This window comes from Cyprinus carpio, chromosome A13 (assembly GCF_018340385.1).
Source record: "Cyprinus carpio isolate SPL01 chromosome A13, ASM1834038v1, whole genome shotgun sequence".
Lineage (NCBI taxonomy): Eukaryota > Metazoa > Chordata > Actinopteri > Cypriniformes > Cyprinidae > Cyprinus > Cyprinus carpio.
The window spans coordinates 9,403,836-9,424,201 of record NC_056584.1 but is presented as its reverse complement, the minus strand read 5'-3'; the positions used below and the strand labels follow the sequence as shown (position 1 = coordinate 9,424,201).

Below are 20,366 nucleotides of genomic sequence, written 5' to 3'. Positions count from 1 at the left end.
GACTGCAATACATGCAGTTTCTCACGTGGATAAACAATACTCAATAGAATGTCAAAAGAAGACAAACTGAATTTTTGAAGATGACGTTTATTTTTCATTGTGTCCACCCCTAGCTGAACCTTTGGCTGCTCACTGACCAGAATCCAGCAGGTTTGTAAGCATGTGTTTGCATCAAATCTGCTCTTTCAACATGGAGTTTGGAGACAGACTTTCATTAATACACATACAACAAAAAAAAACACCAGTGTGGCAGCAGGCAGCCAAAGGAATGCAGTGAAAAAAAAAAAAACAATAAAACAACACAAGACATTTCTTAAGTTAAAAAAAAAAACAATATTACTTAATTACACTACATTAGACTTATTTGTACATACCAGAATTAAAATGTTACCAGTCAGTGCTAACAATTCAACATAACCTGAGCTTTTCTCTCTTTTCACAGCATTAGTATGAGATAGGAAGTGTGATGAGGTGGATTGTGACTCTAGACCAGGGTTATTCAAATCTTACCCTCGAGGGCCAGTGCACTGCAGAGTTTAGCTCCAACCCTGATCAAACACACCTGAGCATGCTAATCAGTGTCTTCAGGATCATTAGAAAATCAAGGGTAGGTGAGTTTGATCAGGGTTGGAGCTAAACTCTGCAGTGCACTGGCCCTCGAGGGTAAGATTTCAATAACCCTGCTCTAGATCAAGGGAGAACTTTCCTTAATCTCTTTTTTAATCAAACTTGGCAGCTTTGCTGCACCTGACAAACTTAGACAGCATCTACTTTTCTACCACAATTTTCCTAGCGGCTTCCAAAACCGACTCTATGCTGACTTTATCTCCAAACTCTTTTTCTCTATGCTCTAGAAGAACCCCCTGAAACAACAAAGAACAGGATGTGTGAGGACAAGCACGTGGCTGTAGCTCTGAAATGCACTGCAAAAGCACTCTCTTGGGTGCTATGAAATATATAAATGATTACCTGTTCACCAGATCCAATGACAAACACTCCTCCCAGGACGAAACCTTCTCCGTTCACGTTGCCCTGGTAACCTGACCTCCAGGCCCTTATAAAGTTTTGCCATACTCCCAAGCGAATGAAACCAAGCCCACCCATCTTCCTTTGTTGTGGCCCATAAAAAGCTTGCTGTGCACAAACAGACACCCAGGCAGAATAATGAATGAATAATCAATTACTGGTAGCTTTATGCTCTATTTGGTAATACACATCATGCAGGCATGACTGAGCTTCTGTTTACCATATTTGATGTGCTCTATGCATGGGCTACTTTTATTATTTTCTTTATGAATTTTTTGAAATGTCAAAGTTTTGTTTTTCGTGGACTTACAGTGGAGGCACAGAAAACTCCTAGGTTTCATTGAGAACATCTTCATTTGTGTTTGGAAGATGAACAAAAGTCTTATGGGTTTGGAATTTTCCTTTTTGGGCAAACTATCCCTTTAATGTTTACTAACCTTTTCATCCAGGAAAATCTCCCCTGCAAAGTGAGGCCTGAAGTCCTGAATCTCTGTACCTACATTCTCCTTCACAACAGCATACAGAGGGACCCCGAGCTCATCCAGCTGGGGCTTCAGAGAGGACAGCTCAGAGGCCTCCTGTAGATAAACAATCATGTTATCAGCAGCCTCACATGTTCATGTTTTCATTATTTAGACTACTGTGTTTATTCTTTTTGCAACTAATAGTAGTGTAGTATTGCTGGCTTATTTTTTAAGGAATACTTCACCCCAAAATGTAAGTTTGCTGAAAATGTACTCATCCTCGGGCTGTCCAAGAGGTACATGAGTTTGTTTCTTCATTAGAACAGATTTAGAGAAGTTTAGCGTTACATCACTTGCTCACCAGTGGATCCTCTGCAGTGAATGGGTGCCGTCAAAATGGGAGTCCAAACAGCTGATAAAAACATTACAATAATGCACAAATGTCTCCAGTGCATCAATCAGCATCTTGTGAAGTTAAAAGCTACATGTTTGTAATTGTAAAAAGAAATACATCAATAACACGTTTATAACATCACACTGGCTAACATACGAGTCTCATCTGAATATGAGAGAGAAATATGCACAGACCAAGCACCACTTACAAGCAGAAATGGTCCAAAATGGTTTGCAACAAATATGTTGGTTGATTTCGATGTGAGAGGACAATCAGGGATGGACTGTTTTTACTGGAAGAAGCATATTCCTTAGAAACAATGATAAAAGTTAAAACACCTTGTTTTTGTTTTTTTCTTACAAACATGCAGCTTTTCACCTCACAAGACATTTATTGATGGACAGGAGTCTTGTGGATTATTGTGATGTTTTTATCAGCTGTTTGGACTCTAATTCTGACGGCACCCATTCACTGCAGAGGATCCACTGGTGAGCAAGTGATGTATTGCTAAATGTCTCTAAATCTGTCCCGAAGCAAACTCATCTACATCTTGAATGGACTGAAAATTAGTACATTTTGAGAAAATTTTTATTTCTAGGTAAACTATTCCTTTTTCACAGAATTTCCTCAGAATCTGTCTAGGCAATGAATTAGAGCATCTGACCGAACTTTATTATAGACATGATCACTATACCTCTCTGCACAAAAATCATCCAGGTCGCCGGACAGCCATGACCACTGCACCAGATTTCTCCCAGAGAGTTTTTCCTTTTAAAGTCCTCTTATCTGAACGGATGCAGATGAACAAATATTCAGTAAATAATGTGATTCCTCTTAATTTTGACAGCAATTGGTAAAAAATCCCTAGGCTCACTTCCTCTCTATTTCAGTTCATTTCTTACCACTGTTGATGGTTTTCAGGTCAGCATTCCCTAGATACTCTAGAGTGGCAGGTGCCGGTTCAGTCAGCAAGAAGTCAGTGTTTGCAAGTATTAAGCCAGCAATGGCGGCCCCCACACCACCAAGGCCAAGTGACCACATGCCCATGGCAAGCGTCTCTCCCTCCAGAGCAGATGATGACACTGCAGTGAAAATATTTATGGCAGGTTACACAAAAAATTATATGTTGTAATATTCTTCTATGTTGTAATATTCTCCTCACAATCAACCCAAAAAAGCATTGAAAGAATACCATTGCATGAAAAAGTTTTTTTTTTTTATATTTGTATTAAAGGCAAGCATGTAATTGGTATAACACCTCTATACCAAGACATGTTGGGGCAGGAGCAGTGCCTTTTGTCATTCTAAAGGGAGACTGGCTGTTCTGGCTTTCCCTCAAGAAGTGGGAGCGCTACTGTCTTTAATTCCAGTCGGCATGTAATGACAGTCAGTGGGGGATACTTTGGAGGGAGGTTATGAGTTATGACTGTCTTATCAGAGGCTAGATGCTGGGGGGACTGGGACACAGAGACTCTGAACTTAACATCAATATTCACACAAAGACAAAATGTCACACCCTCTTGGTGACATTGCTAACATCCAAAAAGTGAAGTTGAGTGAAAAGCTCTGGAGAGGAAAGGAAACCTCCCAATGTAGGTATTACCTCTTTTTTTTTTCTTTCAAATTTAAAATAATCCTAAAACAAAAGAGAAACACAAAAATAAGGACTTTCTGGGTGTACACACTTGTGAAAAAGAAGTAAGCTTTTATTATTACAGAAATAAAATACTTAAAAAGAACAGTAAAAAGAATGTTTTTGGGACATTTAATTGCATGTTAGTTGCAATTAAATAAAAATGTATATTAAATGCAATTAGCTAAAGGACTTAAGTACATCTTTATATGTAATTCCATAATTCTTTGAAATATGGTTAAATTTTACTGTCGATTGTACTGACAAACAATTATGGTAAACTGAAATGTACTTGAATATATTTTCAATTAAAATGTGTATGTTATGTAATTATATAATCGTCATGATTAAGTTGCAATTTGCAATAGTGTATAACACTACAGTTAAAACTATGATCAAGTACTTTACATGTGTACATTAGTAATACAAAAATAAGGGTATTTCTTTTTAAAATTGTACTTAAGTGTGTTAAGAAACAGTCATGAAAGTGTTCTGTTTAAGTACACTTAAATGGCAACGACAGTTTTTAATTTTCAGGGTTTGAAGTACACTTCCAAGTCCACATACAATTAGTGCACTTCATTTTCACAAGGGCATACATATACTGTACATCTCTGCAACTTGCTCTTAATTACAGGTATGATTTACCTTATTAAAGGTCTGCACAGCTTCTTTTAAAAATGTTTATTCTCCTCCCAGAATGCATATTTGAGGGTTTCCTGATTAGAAAAACTGTAATTTACCTCGCGAAAAGGGAAAAAACAACAAAGTGGGAACTGCAAAATTCATTTTTAGATAGGCACATGTTAAAATGATATTTAGGTTGGGATTATTGCCAATAAACTCTGTTTATCCTAGACACTTGTACTGATTTCTGTCACTCGTTACTTTGCTGAACTCCAGAAACAAAAGTAGTAACACAACACAACAGAGTAACACAATCCTCTAGTCTAACCAGCTTACATTTGGGCTGGAAGTGTAGAGAATTAAAAATAATGGGTACGTTATAACGTATTGCTTGCTGACGTATTAGATAACCCGATGTTAAATCGACTAATTAATGCTAATTAAACGTAAGGGTACTAAAAGGATACTAAAGCATGGCTGGGTCAGCATGGAGATGACTTTATACTGTGCACTGCTGGCACAGGAGGCTAATCAGGTACATTGCGCTAACACCTGCTGGCTAGCTTGTTTGACTAGCCAGATAGTTAGGTTGTTATTGCAATGCCAGATACAAGCGTTGACAATATAAGAATATTATAAACATTATTATCTGCATTAATGCACAAGGGTTGAAAACAGATCCAACCGAATAATACTTACGTCTACAGACAGTTCAGCGGCTCTGTGTCAGTCGGCTGTTAAACTCCGATGTGGGACAGACGCGTTCCGTTGGAGGAGGACTAGCCTGTCTAACCTCTTAAAGAGACAGGCAACACAAAAATATGTAACGTTACTGCGCAAAACTTTAACAAATCCTTCACTGTCGTTCATGCAGTTTAATATACAAATAAAGGCACCGACTGTGAAAATGATCAAATAAAGGTTCTACATTGAGAGACTTTACTATTGATGCAGAAATTCTAACAAGCCCATCTGTCACAGACAAGAACTGCAGAAAGAAAATAATTTCATTTTTTATTAATGACATCAAAAGTGATTTATGAATGCATCTTAAATGGCAGCCAGCAATGACAAGGTTCAAATATTTTAGTCATGCATTTAAATCAAAAGAATATATTTTTTAGCATCAAGTCACATGTCACAAGGTATGCCACAAGTCACAAGGTATGAGCATCTGAGGCATCTGCACCTGCACATCCACAAAGATTTCTCCAGTGAAGAGCTTCTTGATGTTCTGTATTTCTGTGCCTGTGTCTTCCTTAACAACAGCATACAGAATGATCCTAAGTTCATCCAGCTGGGGCTTCATAGAGGAGAGCTCAGAGGCCTCGGTGATGACACAATCACACATGCAGACTATATGAGTTTACAATAGACCTAAAAACGGAATGATACAGAAATCAGATTGTTTTTACCTCCTTACACAATAATCATCCAGGCCTTCACACAGTCATGCACTGCACCACACCTCTCCTACTGTGTTTTGCTTCTCATCTAGTGATGGGTCATTCTTGAATGATTCGTTCATTTTGAATGAATCTTTAATGTGACTCGGGACGAACGAGTCATCTCAGGGAGTGGTTCGTTCAGTCGCGCATGCGCAACTTCCTATGGGTTCTGTACTGAAATTAGTTCACCTGTTCACCGAACTTCCCATCACAGAGTAGCTCGAAAAAAGATAATGACATTTTATACACAAACATACACAGGTGTTAAAAGAAGTGCCAGATGAAAATAATAATGCTCATTGAAATTACAAACAATCCATACTGAAATCACACTACACTATTGATCTAACAAATTTATGTAAATTATATAAAATGGTTGCAATATGAAGGCAGTTACACATGTTTATGTGACCTCACCAACTCTGGTCTGGTTCAGATCAGATCTTTTCTAGGACCTGTCTTGTTTTTTTTTGTTTTTTTTTTTTTCACTGCAGAACCAAGCCAATATGGCATACAATAACTATATACAAACCAGGGTTTGCATAAAAAATTATATATAATATTTAGGATATTGAAATATCATTACATAATTATATGATAACTGCTTATGTTGGTTTATAAAATGTAACATAAATAGGGAATTCTAAACAAATAATCATATTTTTAATTATAATTTTAAACGTTTTATTATAATTAACTTATTTTTTTAAAGACTATGAAAAACTGCTATTCACAAATGTAACAAAGGAAAATAATCACGGTTTATTAGATTGGAATTTAAACTAATATGAAAACATATACAGGGTACAGTTTCTCCAACTGAATCATATTTGTTACATTTTCAATTAAATACGTTTTTTATTAAAAGAGAACTGCATTATCTAAACACATTTCAATATTTTTTATTTTACCTCACCATAGACTTACAACTCTAATATTGCAAAGAATTCATCCTCTGTTTTCAGCAGACTGATAATCTATTCCTTCCCACACGGACCACTCACATTTAAATATATATACTGAGGAAATTAACCTGACCAGCGGTTTATAGAACACAGAAATTAATAGCACAACCACAAAATCCAACTAATCTTTCTCATGGAAAAAAAAAAACACTGAGAAAAACTTCTTGTTCCAGATTATGCTTGTATTTAAAGTAATTTGAAGAAAGCTTTCGCAAGTCATACTGTACACTGTATATTTGTTCTTACAATAATTAATGACTCAGACAGAATGCTTCAATGACTTTAAAAATATCTACTATATTAATGAGATTAAAAATGGCACAATTAAAATAATAGAAATTAGTTTCTGCTTTTCAGACTGTGCCTTATCAACATAAAGTCATATCAGTATTATTGGAAAAACATGGAGTTGGTCATGACTCATGAATAAAGTTTTTATGATTAAAAATACTGACTTAAAATATGACTTGAAATTAAAATATGACTTAAAGTGTACTGAAGGTGCTGAATTCACTGGGCATATCTACAATAGAAAAATAGTAACGTATACTACAATATCTATACTGCTGATGTAGCACAGTACTGCCCTCTACAGGCTAATGTACAGCCCTGTACCTGGAGCAGCTGGTATTATCTATATAGCATTTACCTTCTGTACATTACACTCTTATGGGTCAAAGTCAGACTCTCTGCTCTGAATACTGATGATCTATCCATCCACATCTGTTGATTGTTATTTCATGCAACTGTTATTGCTTTATATACAAATATGTCACTGTGGTCCTGGAGAAGAAGTGTACCAAGAGAAGATGATTTTTATCTTTGTACTCATGTTTTGAGGACATTAATATAACCACGAGAGTCCTGTATACACTAATAAAATTGCATGCACAAATGATTTATGTGACAACAAGGACATATAAACAAGGTATGTTTGTATACATTAATTTTGTGTTCATACATTGAGGCTCTCATAATTATTCCAGCCATAAAGTTATATATTTCACAAATAAAGTAAACATCACACCTTTCTGAAAATTCAACACATATTTGCAAAATAAGTTTGTACTTCATGAGTTCTTGAGCTCTTTCTACTACATTAGCACATAGCCAGTCCCATGTGTGTTTGCTTACAAGTGTTAAGAACTTAATTACGCAAGATGATACAGTTAGGTTAGTGGATCTGGGCCAGCTCTGATTTGGTGGTAATAGTTATTTTTAGGGGAGAGGGGCAGAGGCCAGTTGCTTCGGGCTGCTGTAGGCTGGAATGTGCTGAGATGAATGTTGTCCCATCATCCCACCCTCTCCTGCAGCTGCTGCATTCCAGCCGACCGCTGAGCCAATGTGGGACACCTCCTTCATTTGTTATAGCAGCAATAACGGTTTCAGTAATTCAAGCTGATTATTACAGTAATGACAATGAAGCAGTAACACAGAACATAGTATATGTAGTACACTAAATGTAGTATACTTCATCTGTGTTCCATGCTTCATGCACAGTGACTTCAGACTTAGTTTGAAGGCTCTAAACTGGCAATGAGATGGCAGTGAGTATTGGGGTGGAGACTACATGTGTTTATTGATCTACTGTGCTCATAATGAAAGTTCATAAATAGATGGCAGAGTTTCAAATCAGAGACTCAGCTTAGGTTTCATACCCAGCACCAACTATAAAGTTCACCTAGGTCCACCTCATTGGACACTTTCAAGAGTTTCTGTCTTACCCATGTGTCTGGGTTACAGGCCAATCAGCTGTAAGCATACACACCCCACCTACTAAACGTCCTCATCTCAGTTAGCCATTGGCTGATGCACTTCACTCCTCCATGCTTATCAAAAGAGTTTACCTTTAAAAAAAATGGGGAAGGGTAGGTGAGAAGTTGTGTTTATCACCATACACCAATCAGCATCAGCCACGTACATTTTGTACCAAGAGAATGGTAACAAAATATAAACAGATGTTTGTCACCTCAACTAACATCAACCTTTTAACCTGTGCACTTCTGCCACAATTACATCATCATCTTAATACAAAAACTGACTTGCCTAACATAAAGACATAAAACACATGTTATATCCACATAATGTTTTATGTATATTCTATTTCTAAGCACTGAAGCGCATAATATCATGTGTTATGCATTATACATTGTTATTATTATGTAAAAGTATTAATTCTCTCTCTTGCATGAAGCAGAAGCAACAATAACACCTTCCTGATAAAACTAAAATGATGCACCTTATCCACACCAACTGGAAACATATTCTGGATAAAGAGATAAAGATTAAGTGCCCATTTTCAATGAGTGAACCTGGTCGACAAGAAAGATAAATTAAAAGAATTAAAAAGAATGAAACACACAGAAATGCCTTAAAATTTCTGAAGAGTTCAGAAACCGACTACCTTAAAGGTGCACCAGTCAACAAAGCTCTGCATTACAGACCTCTGTGGGTGAGTGATACAAAATAAGTGAAATTTGAAGTTTGCCAAAAAGCTCATTAACAAGCTGTTGTGGTAAAACAACCACAAAACCAGCTTTTTTGTAAAAAGAAAAAAAGAAGAAAAAAGTCCAAATACAAACAATGGCCATGCTTTAAAATGTCTAAATTGCAATATGATGATGGCATTCCCTAGTAGAATGATTATATGTCCTGTTGAAATCAAACAAGAATGGATGGAATATCATTGGAGAATGTGTTACCATCTGCTGAAACTAAAGCGTAGGAGAAAGTTAATCTTTTAGCTGGACAATGATCTCAAACACAAGGACAAATAGAAGTGACACATGAAAAGAGGTGAATGTCCTACAATTGTCCCCATTACTGTCCAGTTGAGAAATCAGCTTTTTTTTTTTTTTTTTACTGAGTTGTGACATCCCACTTAACTCTGTTTGGAGGAATGGGTCAAAATCATATCTTAGTTTCAGTACTTAAAATATTATTGTACAGTAGGAGTTTTAGGTATGATGAGAGAACTTGGTTAGAATGCTGAACATCCTCTATAACTAAACATTTGTTAACACTTTTGTTTAGACACCAATTCTCACTATTAACTAGTTTCTTGTTAGCACGTGTATTACTATTAGCTGTTTATTACTACTTAGAAAACACATATTAATGCCTAATTCTGCATGACCATCTTTTAGATAGCTTAACCCGACCCAATACCAAAACTTAACAATTACCTTACTAACTATTAATAAGCAGCAAATTAGGTGTTTATTGGTATTGGTCTTGAAATCAGCATAATGGATAGGTCTATATTTCTTTCCATTTGATTTCAAAAAACAGCAATAGCTGTGGATTATTGGACATGAATACTTCTGTCATATGTGTAGACCAGGAATGGACCAGCCATACACACACACAGTACACAGGGCTAGTGACTATCAGAACTTTTAAACCAGCTAATTTTAGACCTGCCGGCATCTGTTCAATTTTCTGATCCTGTTTAGTTGGCTTTGTTTTCTGACAAGATTGTTGGGCCATTTCTAAACAGCTAGTACCACATATCTACTCACAGCTGAAGGACCATAGTCCATAAAGTGTGGTCTCACGTGCTCACCTGTTTGTCCATGTGTAGTTTACACGACACAAGTAATCAATTCTGATTTTCAGTAAACTTTTTTGTAAATATGTTTCTTTACAATTAATTTAATAATTTTCATAATAATTTGTTCAAATTGCAATGAACTTAAATACCAGTGTTTTTGCTGTTGTTGTTGTTTATCAGAGTTCATCTTTTATGCCACATGTGAGAGTTCAACAAGAAACTGACCTTTGTCTCACCATCTCACTTCACTGACTCATTTATTCACCATTTTGCATTTAACAGCAGGGAATTAGACTGGGGAGGGCCTGTACTAAAAGTTTCTTTGTAAGCATCTACTAAATGACAATAAACTTGCCTTTTATCAAGTCAAGTCACCATTATTTATATAGCGCTTTATACAAGACAGATTGTTTTAAAGCAGTGTCACAGTAATAAACAAGGAAATAACAGAATCAGTGACGCAGACTTAAGTGAGACAAATTCAAATTCTGCTGCAAAGCAACCCAAATTTTGAGAGAGATTTAGTGGTATGCAAATCAATCAAACGCCCCAGATCAGAGAATGAACAACAAAATAAAACATATAACAATAAATCATGTACACTATTACAATAATTACATTAATTTTGCTAAGTTGTGTGATCCAGTGGGTCTTCCTAATTGGACATTTCAACCCTTGGTCACATCCTGGCTTGACTCATATTGCTCCGTTGAAGCTTTGAAAGGGAACATTTAATTGAGAATGAGGAAATCTTCAAACTACAATTGACAGCAGAAATAGAAATAAGAAGTGGTCATATCAAGATACATAATAATCCAAAACCTGCACATTATATGCACAATCTAAGCAAAGACAGTTCAAACAAAGATCAGGACAACATGTCTTGGAACAGATTTGCAATGCATTTATTACACAACCACAGAAAAATAAATTTTTTGCCAAGCACATGTCCTTTTCAAATGAGAGGAGTGCTGTATCATCCAATGACATCTGCAACTTCATCACACCCCTTCAGATTATATATTACTTGACATAACTTTACCACAAAGTTTATCATAAATCACCCTCAGGTCTGTTTGTAAAAGCTGATACTTAGTGTGATGTGAGGATGATTTCTAGCCCACATGTGTCCACTGTGTCCACTGACAACAGCAACCCTCACCCCACAAAGAAAACCCTCCTCTGACCGAGCTGAGCGCACAAGGGGTTAACAGAGTGTTTCTGAAAGTTTGAATCTCCTCCCCCCAAACAACACCCCCTGGAATGGTCTGCCCCACTGGTTCACATGACATGTGTATATGTGTGTATATTTGTGAGTGAGAGAGTGAGTAAAGCTTAGTGTGTGTGATTTCTTTCTGCCATATATAGGGGCAAACTTGCTTTGAGACCAGGTTGTGTGTCACATAGTCTGTGATCTATCTGTAAACCACACTTTCTTTCTATCTTTCTTCAATACCCTCGGGACTATAAGGATTTCTGCATACTTGCCCTGCTTTAACCACAGTTGGAGGAAAATTATTAAGCATTTGATAGATTACTTTGTCCTGTTGATTTTGAAGATCTGTTCAGTTGCTGGCAAACATGGAAGGACTGAATGACGTTCATGATGACGGATCCTTCATGTTCACCTCAGAGTCTGTGGGAGAAGGGCATCCAGGTGATTTTCAATCTGAACTTTTCAATTAAACTCTCAAAAATTTGCTTTTTAAAACTTTGTAGTATGTACAACATAACTTTTGTATTCTTTACCTGGGTGCTTGCTTGGAGAAAAACCCTAAAGACATGTACCTATAGACAAACTCACCTGCCTCAACAAGTCACTGGAGCACATAGAAGTGGTGAGCTGGTTAAGCAACAGTTAAATAGGGTTCATTCACACTTTCAGTAACAATACTTCCACAGTACCATGTGCTTAGCTGGTATTTCATTGAGTGAAAGTCTAGTAGACAAAAATAGTCAATTAGTGGTCATGACTTTTACAGGGGTGTTCCTGCCTATCACTTGGTGGCTTTTCTCAGTTGCATTACTGATACAAAGAATGATTTGATTATGACACCATCCCATGGCTGTATAATGAGTCAATTATTGGCACACCTGTATGCCAATAGATTTTGCTTCAGTAGTTATTTCTGTTTCAGGTGGGAACTTGCCAGACCTCACATTTCTTATCGGCCATATTGCGGTTCTCTCATGTCATGCTACAAGGCCAAAGTGCTATAGACAGTTTCATATGCTGCACTCCTGAAATATGTCAAGTCAGTTTGATTTACATAGTGCATTTCACATTACATATTTCAAACCTTTTAATCTAATCTGGTCTGGTTCCTCCTAGACAAATTTTGCAAACCTGTCTGGTTCACATGAACAGTTTTTGAGAGTCTTGCTTAACATCTCACATCAGATCAAACATTTCAGCAGATCAATCAATAGGCGTACATGTGAAAGATGTAAAAAAATCTATTCCATAATGCTCCAGACTGAAGCGACCTCATAGATTTGCCTTGTTTGTCTTATATTATCACCTGAGATGTTGTTTTTGAGAGTGTAGTTTCTGATGTAACTCAACTACACTGTTGCCTCAGCTAGCAGCACAAATATAGACTGACTGAATGGTTCTGAAAGGAGAGTACCACCGGTATTGTCCTCCAGCTGTTCAGCTGGGGTTTTGCTTTGTCGGGATTCCTATGTCCTACAGTCTTGCTATAGGACAGGCATTTCAACTCTTGAACTGAAACTTTCTGGTGTTATAACTTTAAATGCACACTTGAACCTTAATCTGACCCATTACATAACTTTTTTATATAATGGTGTGATTTTGTTAATAGATAAAATCTGTGACCAAATCAGTGATGCAGTTCTTGACGCACACTTGAAGCAGGACCCGGATGCTAAAGTGGCCTGTGGTGAGTGAACGTTTTTAATCACACACAAAATAAACACGTAAAATCCTTCTGTATAAACACAAGTGTCAATATACTTTTTGAAAAAAACTGAAAGTTTATAATCCAACTGCTGGTCACTTATCTTGACGCTTGTTCAGTTATAGAGTGACCATTTCTTGTACTCTTTCAGTACCTAAAGTTTAAGGGCAATTAAATGGATAACATCTTCATGTCTAAATTTAACCTAGCAATGGATTATACAGTGGCAACTTCCATTTTTTAAGGGTCGTTTGACTAATTAAGGTTGTTTCATCATCAGAAACTGTTTGTAAGACTGGCATGGTACTTCTCTGCGGTGAGATCACATCTCGGAGCAACGTTGACTACCAGAAGATTGTGCGTGACACCATTAAACACATTGGTTACGACAACTCTGAAAAAGGTCAGGAGCAATACATATTTTGATTTTAAGCATACCGCCTGGAACTGTAGATCTATACTAACTCATCCACCATTTTTTCCCACTCTTTGCTCTTTCCTCTGTTCAGGCTTTGACTATAAAACCTGCAATGTGCTGGTGGCTCTCGAGCAGCAGTCTCCTGATATAGCGCAGGGTGTCCACGTTGACAGACATGAAGAAGACATTGGAGCTGGAGACCAGGTCTGAAACCAACGAATGTGTAAAAATGTGTTTGAGCACGTAATTCGTGATAAACATCCTCATTTTGCATTTCCGTTGTGTTTGGGGCTCATGTTTGGCTATGCCACTGATGAGACGGAGGAGTGCATGCCACTCACAATTGTCCTTGCACACAAACTCAATTCTAAAATGGCCGAGCTGCGGCGGGATGGCACCATCCCATGGCTCCGCCCAGACTCAAAAACTCAGGTAAGCAAAATAAAGATGAAAAAACTAAATGTTATGTTTAGAAGAAAAAACAAAAAAAGTTATTTTTGCACTCTTGCATTCGAAAGTTTATATAATTGAGTTTTTAAAGCCACAATGCGCAGGTTCAAAGCCCCTGACTGACATTGACCATGCTATCTTATCTGACAAGTGTTCATTGAACCAACACATTGGCCAATAGGTGTGACGCCTGTTGAGCAAGATAGTGACCATGAGGCGGTCTCTTTTAATGCTTGAGAGAAAATTACCCCCAGTATGACATCCAGGGCCCCCGGTCCTTACTTTTTGCAGTGGGACAGAGGACACGGCTGTGCACACGTCAATCTCAGAAGCATGCCAGCAACTCAAGCTGGACAGCTTTCAGGAAGCTGAAACCTCTGGTCTATTTTAGAGTTCTGCCATTTTCAGATGTACAGAAGGAAATGTTCTGCAAATTCCCTATGTCGAATAAAATTATGACTTCAGATGTTTTCCTATATGATTTTCACAACTCTAGGTCACGGTGCACTACAAACAGGAGAATGGCGCTGTGATTCCTTTGCGTGTCCATACAGTGGTCATCTCCGTCCAACATGACGACTACATTTCACTGGAGGAGCAACAGCGTATTCTGAAGGAGAAGGTCATCAAAGCTGTGGTGCCAGCAAAATATCTCGACGATAAGACTGTGTACCATCTGCAGCCAAGTGGACGCTTTGTCATCGGAGGGCCTCAGGTGAGCACCTTCTGTCAATTAGCTGTATGGAACACTCTTGTATAGTGCACTTTTAACATTGACACTAAAACAGCACTGGCTCTGACGTTGTAGCGGAACATGGCGAGCCATGGCGAGCTTCACTAAGATGAAGAATTGTTTCGCGTTTCTTCATAAAATTCTCCCTTTGTTTTCCACAGGAAAAAAATAAGTGCCTATTGGTTTGGAATGACACAAGGATTGTCATTAAACCATAAAACAATCTTTGCTTTTCAGGGAGATGCTGGTGTCACAGGTAGGAAGATTATTGTGGACACATATGGTGGATGGGGGGCTCATGGTGGTGGGGCCTTCTCTGGAAAGGACTACACCAAGGTGGACCGCTCTGCTGCCTATGCTGCACGCTGGGTGGCTAAGTCTCTGGTGAAGGCCAAACTGTGCAGAAGAGTGTTGGTTCAGGTGAGATGAAAGTGTAGACACCTTTAATAACATCTTACAAGTTTAAAAATTGTGAACAGTGTATAAGGTTGTGTCTAGACAAAAAAGTTGATCCACATTATTGAACAATTTTATCTGGTATGGATTTAAACTAGGTGTCTTATGCCATTGGAGTTGCGCACCCTCTCTCAATCTCCCTCTTCACCTATGGCTCATCGGAAAAAACAGAGAAGGAGTTGCTACAGATTGTCAACAAGAACTTTGACCTCCGACCAGGCGTCATTGTTAGGTAAACAATTAATAAGATAATACGTTGTTATTATGTTCTTCTACTTTAGGAAGAGAAAACAATTTCTGTTTTTCAGCCTTAAAAACCAAATGGTTCATTTCAGTACTTTGTGTGGGTGAGTTAAAATAGAGGGAGACGTTATTTACATGGAATTTCGTTCACTAAAATAAGAGGGAATTATTCTCTGCTATTAGATCTGTTCAATAAGTGTGAAGTGATGTTATACCCATCCAATCAGGTTTATTTAGAGTAAAATAGCATCTAGCCTACTTTTGGTAGATGAAAACAACATTTTAGTCAGAGTAAGCAAAAAATAAAACCAAATTAACATGGTCTATATTAATTTAAACATATATCAATATTTAACAAAATCAGCAAGTGTAAAACTGTCCTTGTGAAAGCTCTTGAAATAATGAGGACACTATTGTAATACAATATTGTAAATTCTTTACACTTTAGTCATTTAATTTTGGTTTTACTGTGTTAAGTGTATTTACAGCATGTCTTACACATTCTGACTAGCATGTAACTTAGTTCAAGTTCACATGTTCGCACCATTTTGGGGAGATTCAAAGGCGTAATATTATGAATATGTGTGTGTGTTTGTGTGTGTGTGTGTGTGTGTGTGTGTGTGTGTGTTTGTGTACCTGGTATTCCTTACATTACTGGGACCAAATGTCCCCAAAAAGATAGTAATACCAGTCATTTTTGACCTTGTGGATACATTTTTTGGTCCCCATGAGGAAAATAGGTTATAAATCACACTAAATTAAGTTTTTTTTGAAAATCTAAAAATGCAAAAAGTTTTCTGTGAGGGGTAGGTTTAGGCCTACAGTTTGTACAGCATAAAAACCATTACATCTATGGAAAGTCCCCATAAAACAGTGTGTGTATACCAGATCTTAAAAATATGTGGCATGAAGAAAAAAAAAGAAGAAGAAGAAAGAATTACACTGATTATGATCCTGCTCTGTCAACATAGTAATATACAGTTGTGGCCAAAAGTTTTGGCAGTGACATAAATTTTGTGTTTTGCAAAGTTTGCTGCTTAAGCTGTTTTCATTTTCATCCACATTATTTCTATATAATTATCAAAAGCAATCAAAATAATTTCAAAAAACTTCTAAAACCTTCATAAAAAGAAAAAAAAAGTCAACTTTTCACAAAAAAACTAGTTTCACTGTTTTTTTGATCCTGACACAAATTGACCAGCTAACATTAATTGACTAATCATATCAGTAGCTCATGTGAAAGTGTGTATGAGTACAATCATACTAAATATATTGTAAGTGCAGACTGATGGAGGGAAGAAGCGCTTCCAATCAGTGTTCTTGTTAGCAATGGTTACCTCCAAAGAAACACATGCAGCTATCATCGCTTTGCATCAAAATGGCCTCACATAAAAAAGGAAATTGCTACAAAGAATATTGCATCTAAAAGAACCATTTACCTGATCATCAAGAACTTCAAGGAGAGAGGTTTGACTGCAGTGAAGAAGTCTTCAGGACGTCCCAGAGTGTCCAGGAAGCGCCATGACGTCTCCTCCTGAGGAGTCAGCTACAGAATCGTGTCTCCAGCAGTGCAGAGCTTGCTCAGGAATGGCAGCAATTTTATATCATATCAACTCAAAGCAAAGCCAAGACAATACTACAACACAACGGTCTTTTGCCAAGAACGGCAGCAAAGAAGCCACTTCTCTCCAAGAAAATCATCAGGGACAGACTGAAATTCTACATGAAGTACAAGGATTGGACAGCAGAAGACTGGTGCAAAGTTATTTTCTCTGATGAAGCTCCCTTCCGATTATTTGGGACATCTGGAAAATTGATTGTTCAGAGAAGAAAAGATTAATGCTACCATGAGTCCTGTGTTGTACCAATAGTGAAGCATCCTTAGACCATCCATGTGTGGGGTTGCTTTTCAACCAAGTGAGTGGGCTCTCTCACAATTCTGCCCAAAAACACTGCCATGAATAAAGAATGGTATCAAAACGTCCTGCAAGAGTGACTTCTTCCAGCATGATGGAGCATCATGTCACAAAGCAAGAGTGATAAAGAAGTGGCTCGAAGATCATTACATTGACATTTTGGATCCGTGGCCAGGCAACTCCCCGGATCTCAATCCCATAGAGAACCTGTGGTCAGTCCTCAAAAGGCGAGTGGACAAGCAGAACCCCACAAATTGTGATCAACTCCGTGTAGGCAAGAATGGATCGCCATCTGTCAGGATTTGGCCCAGAAGCTAATATCCAGCATGCCAGAACGATCTAGAGGTTATGAAGAACAACGGTCAACACTGTAAATTTTGATTAATTATATATTTTTCCAGTAAAAGCCTTTAAAACTTATGATATCCTTATCATTGTTTTTCAGTATGCCACAGAAACGTGGAAAAATAATCTACAAATACTGAAGCAGCAAACTTTGCAAAACACAAAATCTATGTCACTGCCAAAACTTTTGGCCACGACTGTATGTAAACATGGCATTTCCCAGTTTTTGCTCCAGGGGGAGTATGACAACCACCAATGTACTCGAAATGGCGGTTCTACTTTGTATTAGGTGTCTCTTAATTCAAATTAATTCACTTTGCATTATACAGTACATAGTATAACATATAAATGATTTAATATAAATATTTAATAAGTACCGATGTACATAAATTAGATAGCCTACATTTCATTAAATAAAGAACAGTTTTTGGTTCAAGTAGGATTCAGGTGTGGGCTGTTTGGTGAAAAGCTAACTAACTCAATTTCCACTGACAGGGACCTGAACCTGAAGAGGCCGATCTACCAGAGCACCGCCTGCTACGGTCATTTTGGCCGATCAGAGTTCCCCTGGGAGATGGCCAAGAGTCTCAAGGTATAGAAAGAGAGGCGTGCGAGTCCTGCCTGCAGTCATTCAGTCGCTCTTTCCTCCAGCTCTCCTCTCTCAGCAGATTTTGGATCTCTTCCCGCATATGCTACATTTCAGATTAGATGAATATCCTGTAAATGTCAAGATTGATAAATTAATAGCTGTCTGTCGACTCCCTCACATCACAACTGTTTCATCACGTCGACACTCATGACAATCAATCATTCCTTAAAGCCGAAGTGCGTCATATCCCCAGCTTGCCATAGAGAATAGTAATCAACTTTAAGTAATCAGATTAATTACTTTAAAAAGTGTAAGTACTGTGATTCTGTGGTGCTATCAAGGTATTACTCTGTCAGCAGCAACACTGGTGGGAGTTTTGGGCGGGAAAAACTGGGGGGGGGGGGTGCAGTTTTGTATGGTGCCACTAGTACCTCAAAAAACAACAACACACATTTCAGCTTTATACTTAAAAATATTTAAATCACAATTATTCAGTATTTACTACATTGCAATTTCTTTTCCGTTATCATGAGTCTAATAGCTACTAGGCTATTTAATTGGTTTTTCATTGTGTGAAGAGTTATAAGCATAATGTGGACCATTGGGAGTTTGAGATTTTATACGTTATACAATCAGAAAATCATATTCCTTGCATCATATTTACAGTCTTAAAAGGGTCTAATTGTGTGACTTTTTCTTGCATCATAAGAATATTTGCGTTTTATGCTTCATTTGTGACTGCATTAATCTCATTAATATTTGATAATGGCAGAGGGATATTATTAGAATATTGTTGTTTATGTGTACAGATCCTGTGCTGGTCTTACATTAATTGTCATCACTGGAGAGTGAGCATGTGTATGTGTGTTTATGTACTTCAGCTATGAACAAAGCCAGATAATGTTGCACACTTGAGATGCGTGTGAAAGCCACTCATTTGTTTTCTTTAGACTTCTGAGTTCAACAGAGGCATTAACCCTTAAAAACACTTTAAACCATTTTACTCTTACTGTTTTCTTTCAGATTTTCAACTTTTGTCTTTAAGATTGAATTTGAGGTCAGACATGTAAATAATTGTGAATAATTAAAGTGTGGAAAATTCTTCATATATGTCTGGTGTCAGAATGGATGTCTTTAAACACGATGAATGACTCATTTATTGGTTAATATGCCAACCAGTCATTTCATTATGTGCAAGGATTATGTTTATTACACAATTTTGAAATAGGTCACCAAAATCTGAAGCAAAGCGCTTGATAAGTCAAACAAGAATATCAAATTCAATGTGTTTAAATAAACTCCAAGGCCATGGTGACCACTAACAGGAATTGTGTGATACAGTCTACATGACTTAAGCAAACTTCATTCACAAAGATAAGAGAAAAGTTAATGAGACTAATGTTTGATTCTACTTTATTTACATACCTTTTAAGGAAACTTTACAGCACAATCAAACACCCCAAAACATTTCTCCAATGAGTGATTCAATCTTTGGTTGAAACAAAGGCACATGAAGATATTTTTGCTATCTGGTATGTCATTAAATGCTGATGTGTGGCAGAGTCTTGTTGAATGATGACAGCATGTTTGCAACAGTACAGCTACTGACCATCAGAGTCCTAGTTTAAGCAAACTTAATAGACAATACATGAAGGAACACAAGTCTAGGCAAAAGGTTACGTGGGGAAATGACTCTTTTAACAGGTTTCTTAAAGGACCCCGTGAAACACAAAATGAGAATATCTGAAAACTTTTGAAGGTGCTGGTTCTTTGCTTGTTACTTTAAAAATTCATCTCATGGTGACCATGTCTGTTAAAGGGATACTCCACCCCAAAATGAGAATTTTGTCATTAATCACTTACCCCCATGTCGTTCCAAACCCGTAAAAGCTTTGTTCATCTTCGGAACACAATTTGAGATGTTTTGGATGAAAACTGGTAGGCTTGTGACTGTCCCACAGACTGATGAGTCTACACTGTCAAGGTCCAGAAAAGTTTGAAAGACATCGTCAGAATAGTCCATCTGCCATCAGTGGTTCAACCGTAACATTATGAAGCGACCAGAATACTTTTTGTAAGCGAAGAAAACAAAAATAACAACTTTATTCAACAATTCCTTTGTCAACAGTCTCCTCTGTGTCTCTCCATATCACTGTATGCTGCGTATGTTCTTCTGTATCATCCG

General features: G+C 37.4%; 2 protein-coding genes across 3 annotated transcripts; one reads left to right on the top strand and one right to left on the bottom strand.

Annotated features, from left to right (window-relative positions):
* Window positions 1–314: 314 nt before the first annotated feature.
* On the bottom strand, window positions 315–4,934 carry prxl2a (peroxiredoxin like 2A). Its single transcript, XM_019083132.2, has 6 exons — window positions 4,844–4,934; window positions 2,787–2,966; window positions 2,579–2,670; window positions 1,464–1,604; window positions 970–1,134; window positions 315–863 (listed from the first exon to the last, which is right to left on the bottom strand). The coding sequence occupies exons 2-6, from the start codon at window positions 2,929–2,931 to the stop codon at window positions 768–770; spliced, it is 639 nt and encodes a 212-aa protein (XP_018938677.1). The 5' UTR covers window positions 2,932–2,966; window positions 4,844–4,934; the 3' UTR covers window positions 315–767.
* A 6,482-nt stretch (window positions 4,935–11,416) lies between these two features.
* Window positions 11,417–19,291, top strand: LOC109066125 (S-adenosylmethionine synthase). 2 transcript variants are annotated; one of them, XM_042768665.1, is made up of 9 exons: window positions 11,417–11,767; window positions 12,936–13,013; window positions 13,312–13,434; window positions 13,541–13,653; window positions 13,738–13,881; window positions 14,396–14,614; window positions 14,870–15,052; window positions 15,187–15,320; window positions 18,088–19,291. In XM_042768665.1, exons 1-9 carry the CDS (start codon window positions 11,692–11,694, stop codon window positions 18,188–18,190), a joined length of 1,173 nt encoding a protein of 390 aa, XP_042624599.1. In that variant the 5' UTR covers window positions 11,417–11,691; the 3' UTR covers window positions 18,191–19,291. The 2 variants fall into 2 exon arrangements, with proteins under 2 accessions (XP_042624599.1, XP_042624600.1); XM_042768666.1 differs by lacking the exon at window positions 18,088–19,291 and having other exon boundaries at window positions 15,187–15,324.
* The last annotated feature ends 1,075 nt before the right edge of the window (window positions 19,292–20,366 follow it).

Bases quoted from the DNA above. Each gene is read 5' to 3' on its own strand.
- LOC109066125 (XM_042768665.1), top strand. From the start codon at position 11,692: ATGGAAGGACTGAATGACGTTCATGATGACGGATCCTTCATGTTCACC. The intron at 13,435-13,540 runs GTCAGGAGCAAT...TCCTCTGTTCAG, and splicing joins TTACGACAACTCTGAAAAAG to GCTTTGACTATAAAACCTGC. The intron at 15,321-18,087 runs GTAAACAATTAA...TTCCACTGACAG, and splicing joins CGACCAGGCGTCATTGTTAG to GGACCTGAACCTGAAGAGGC.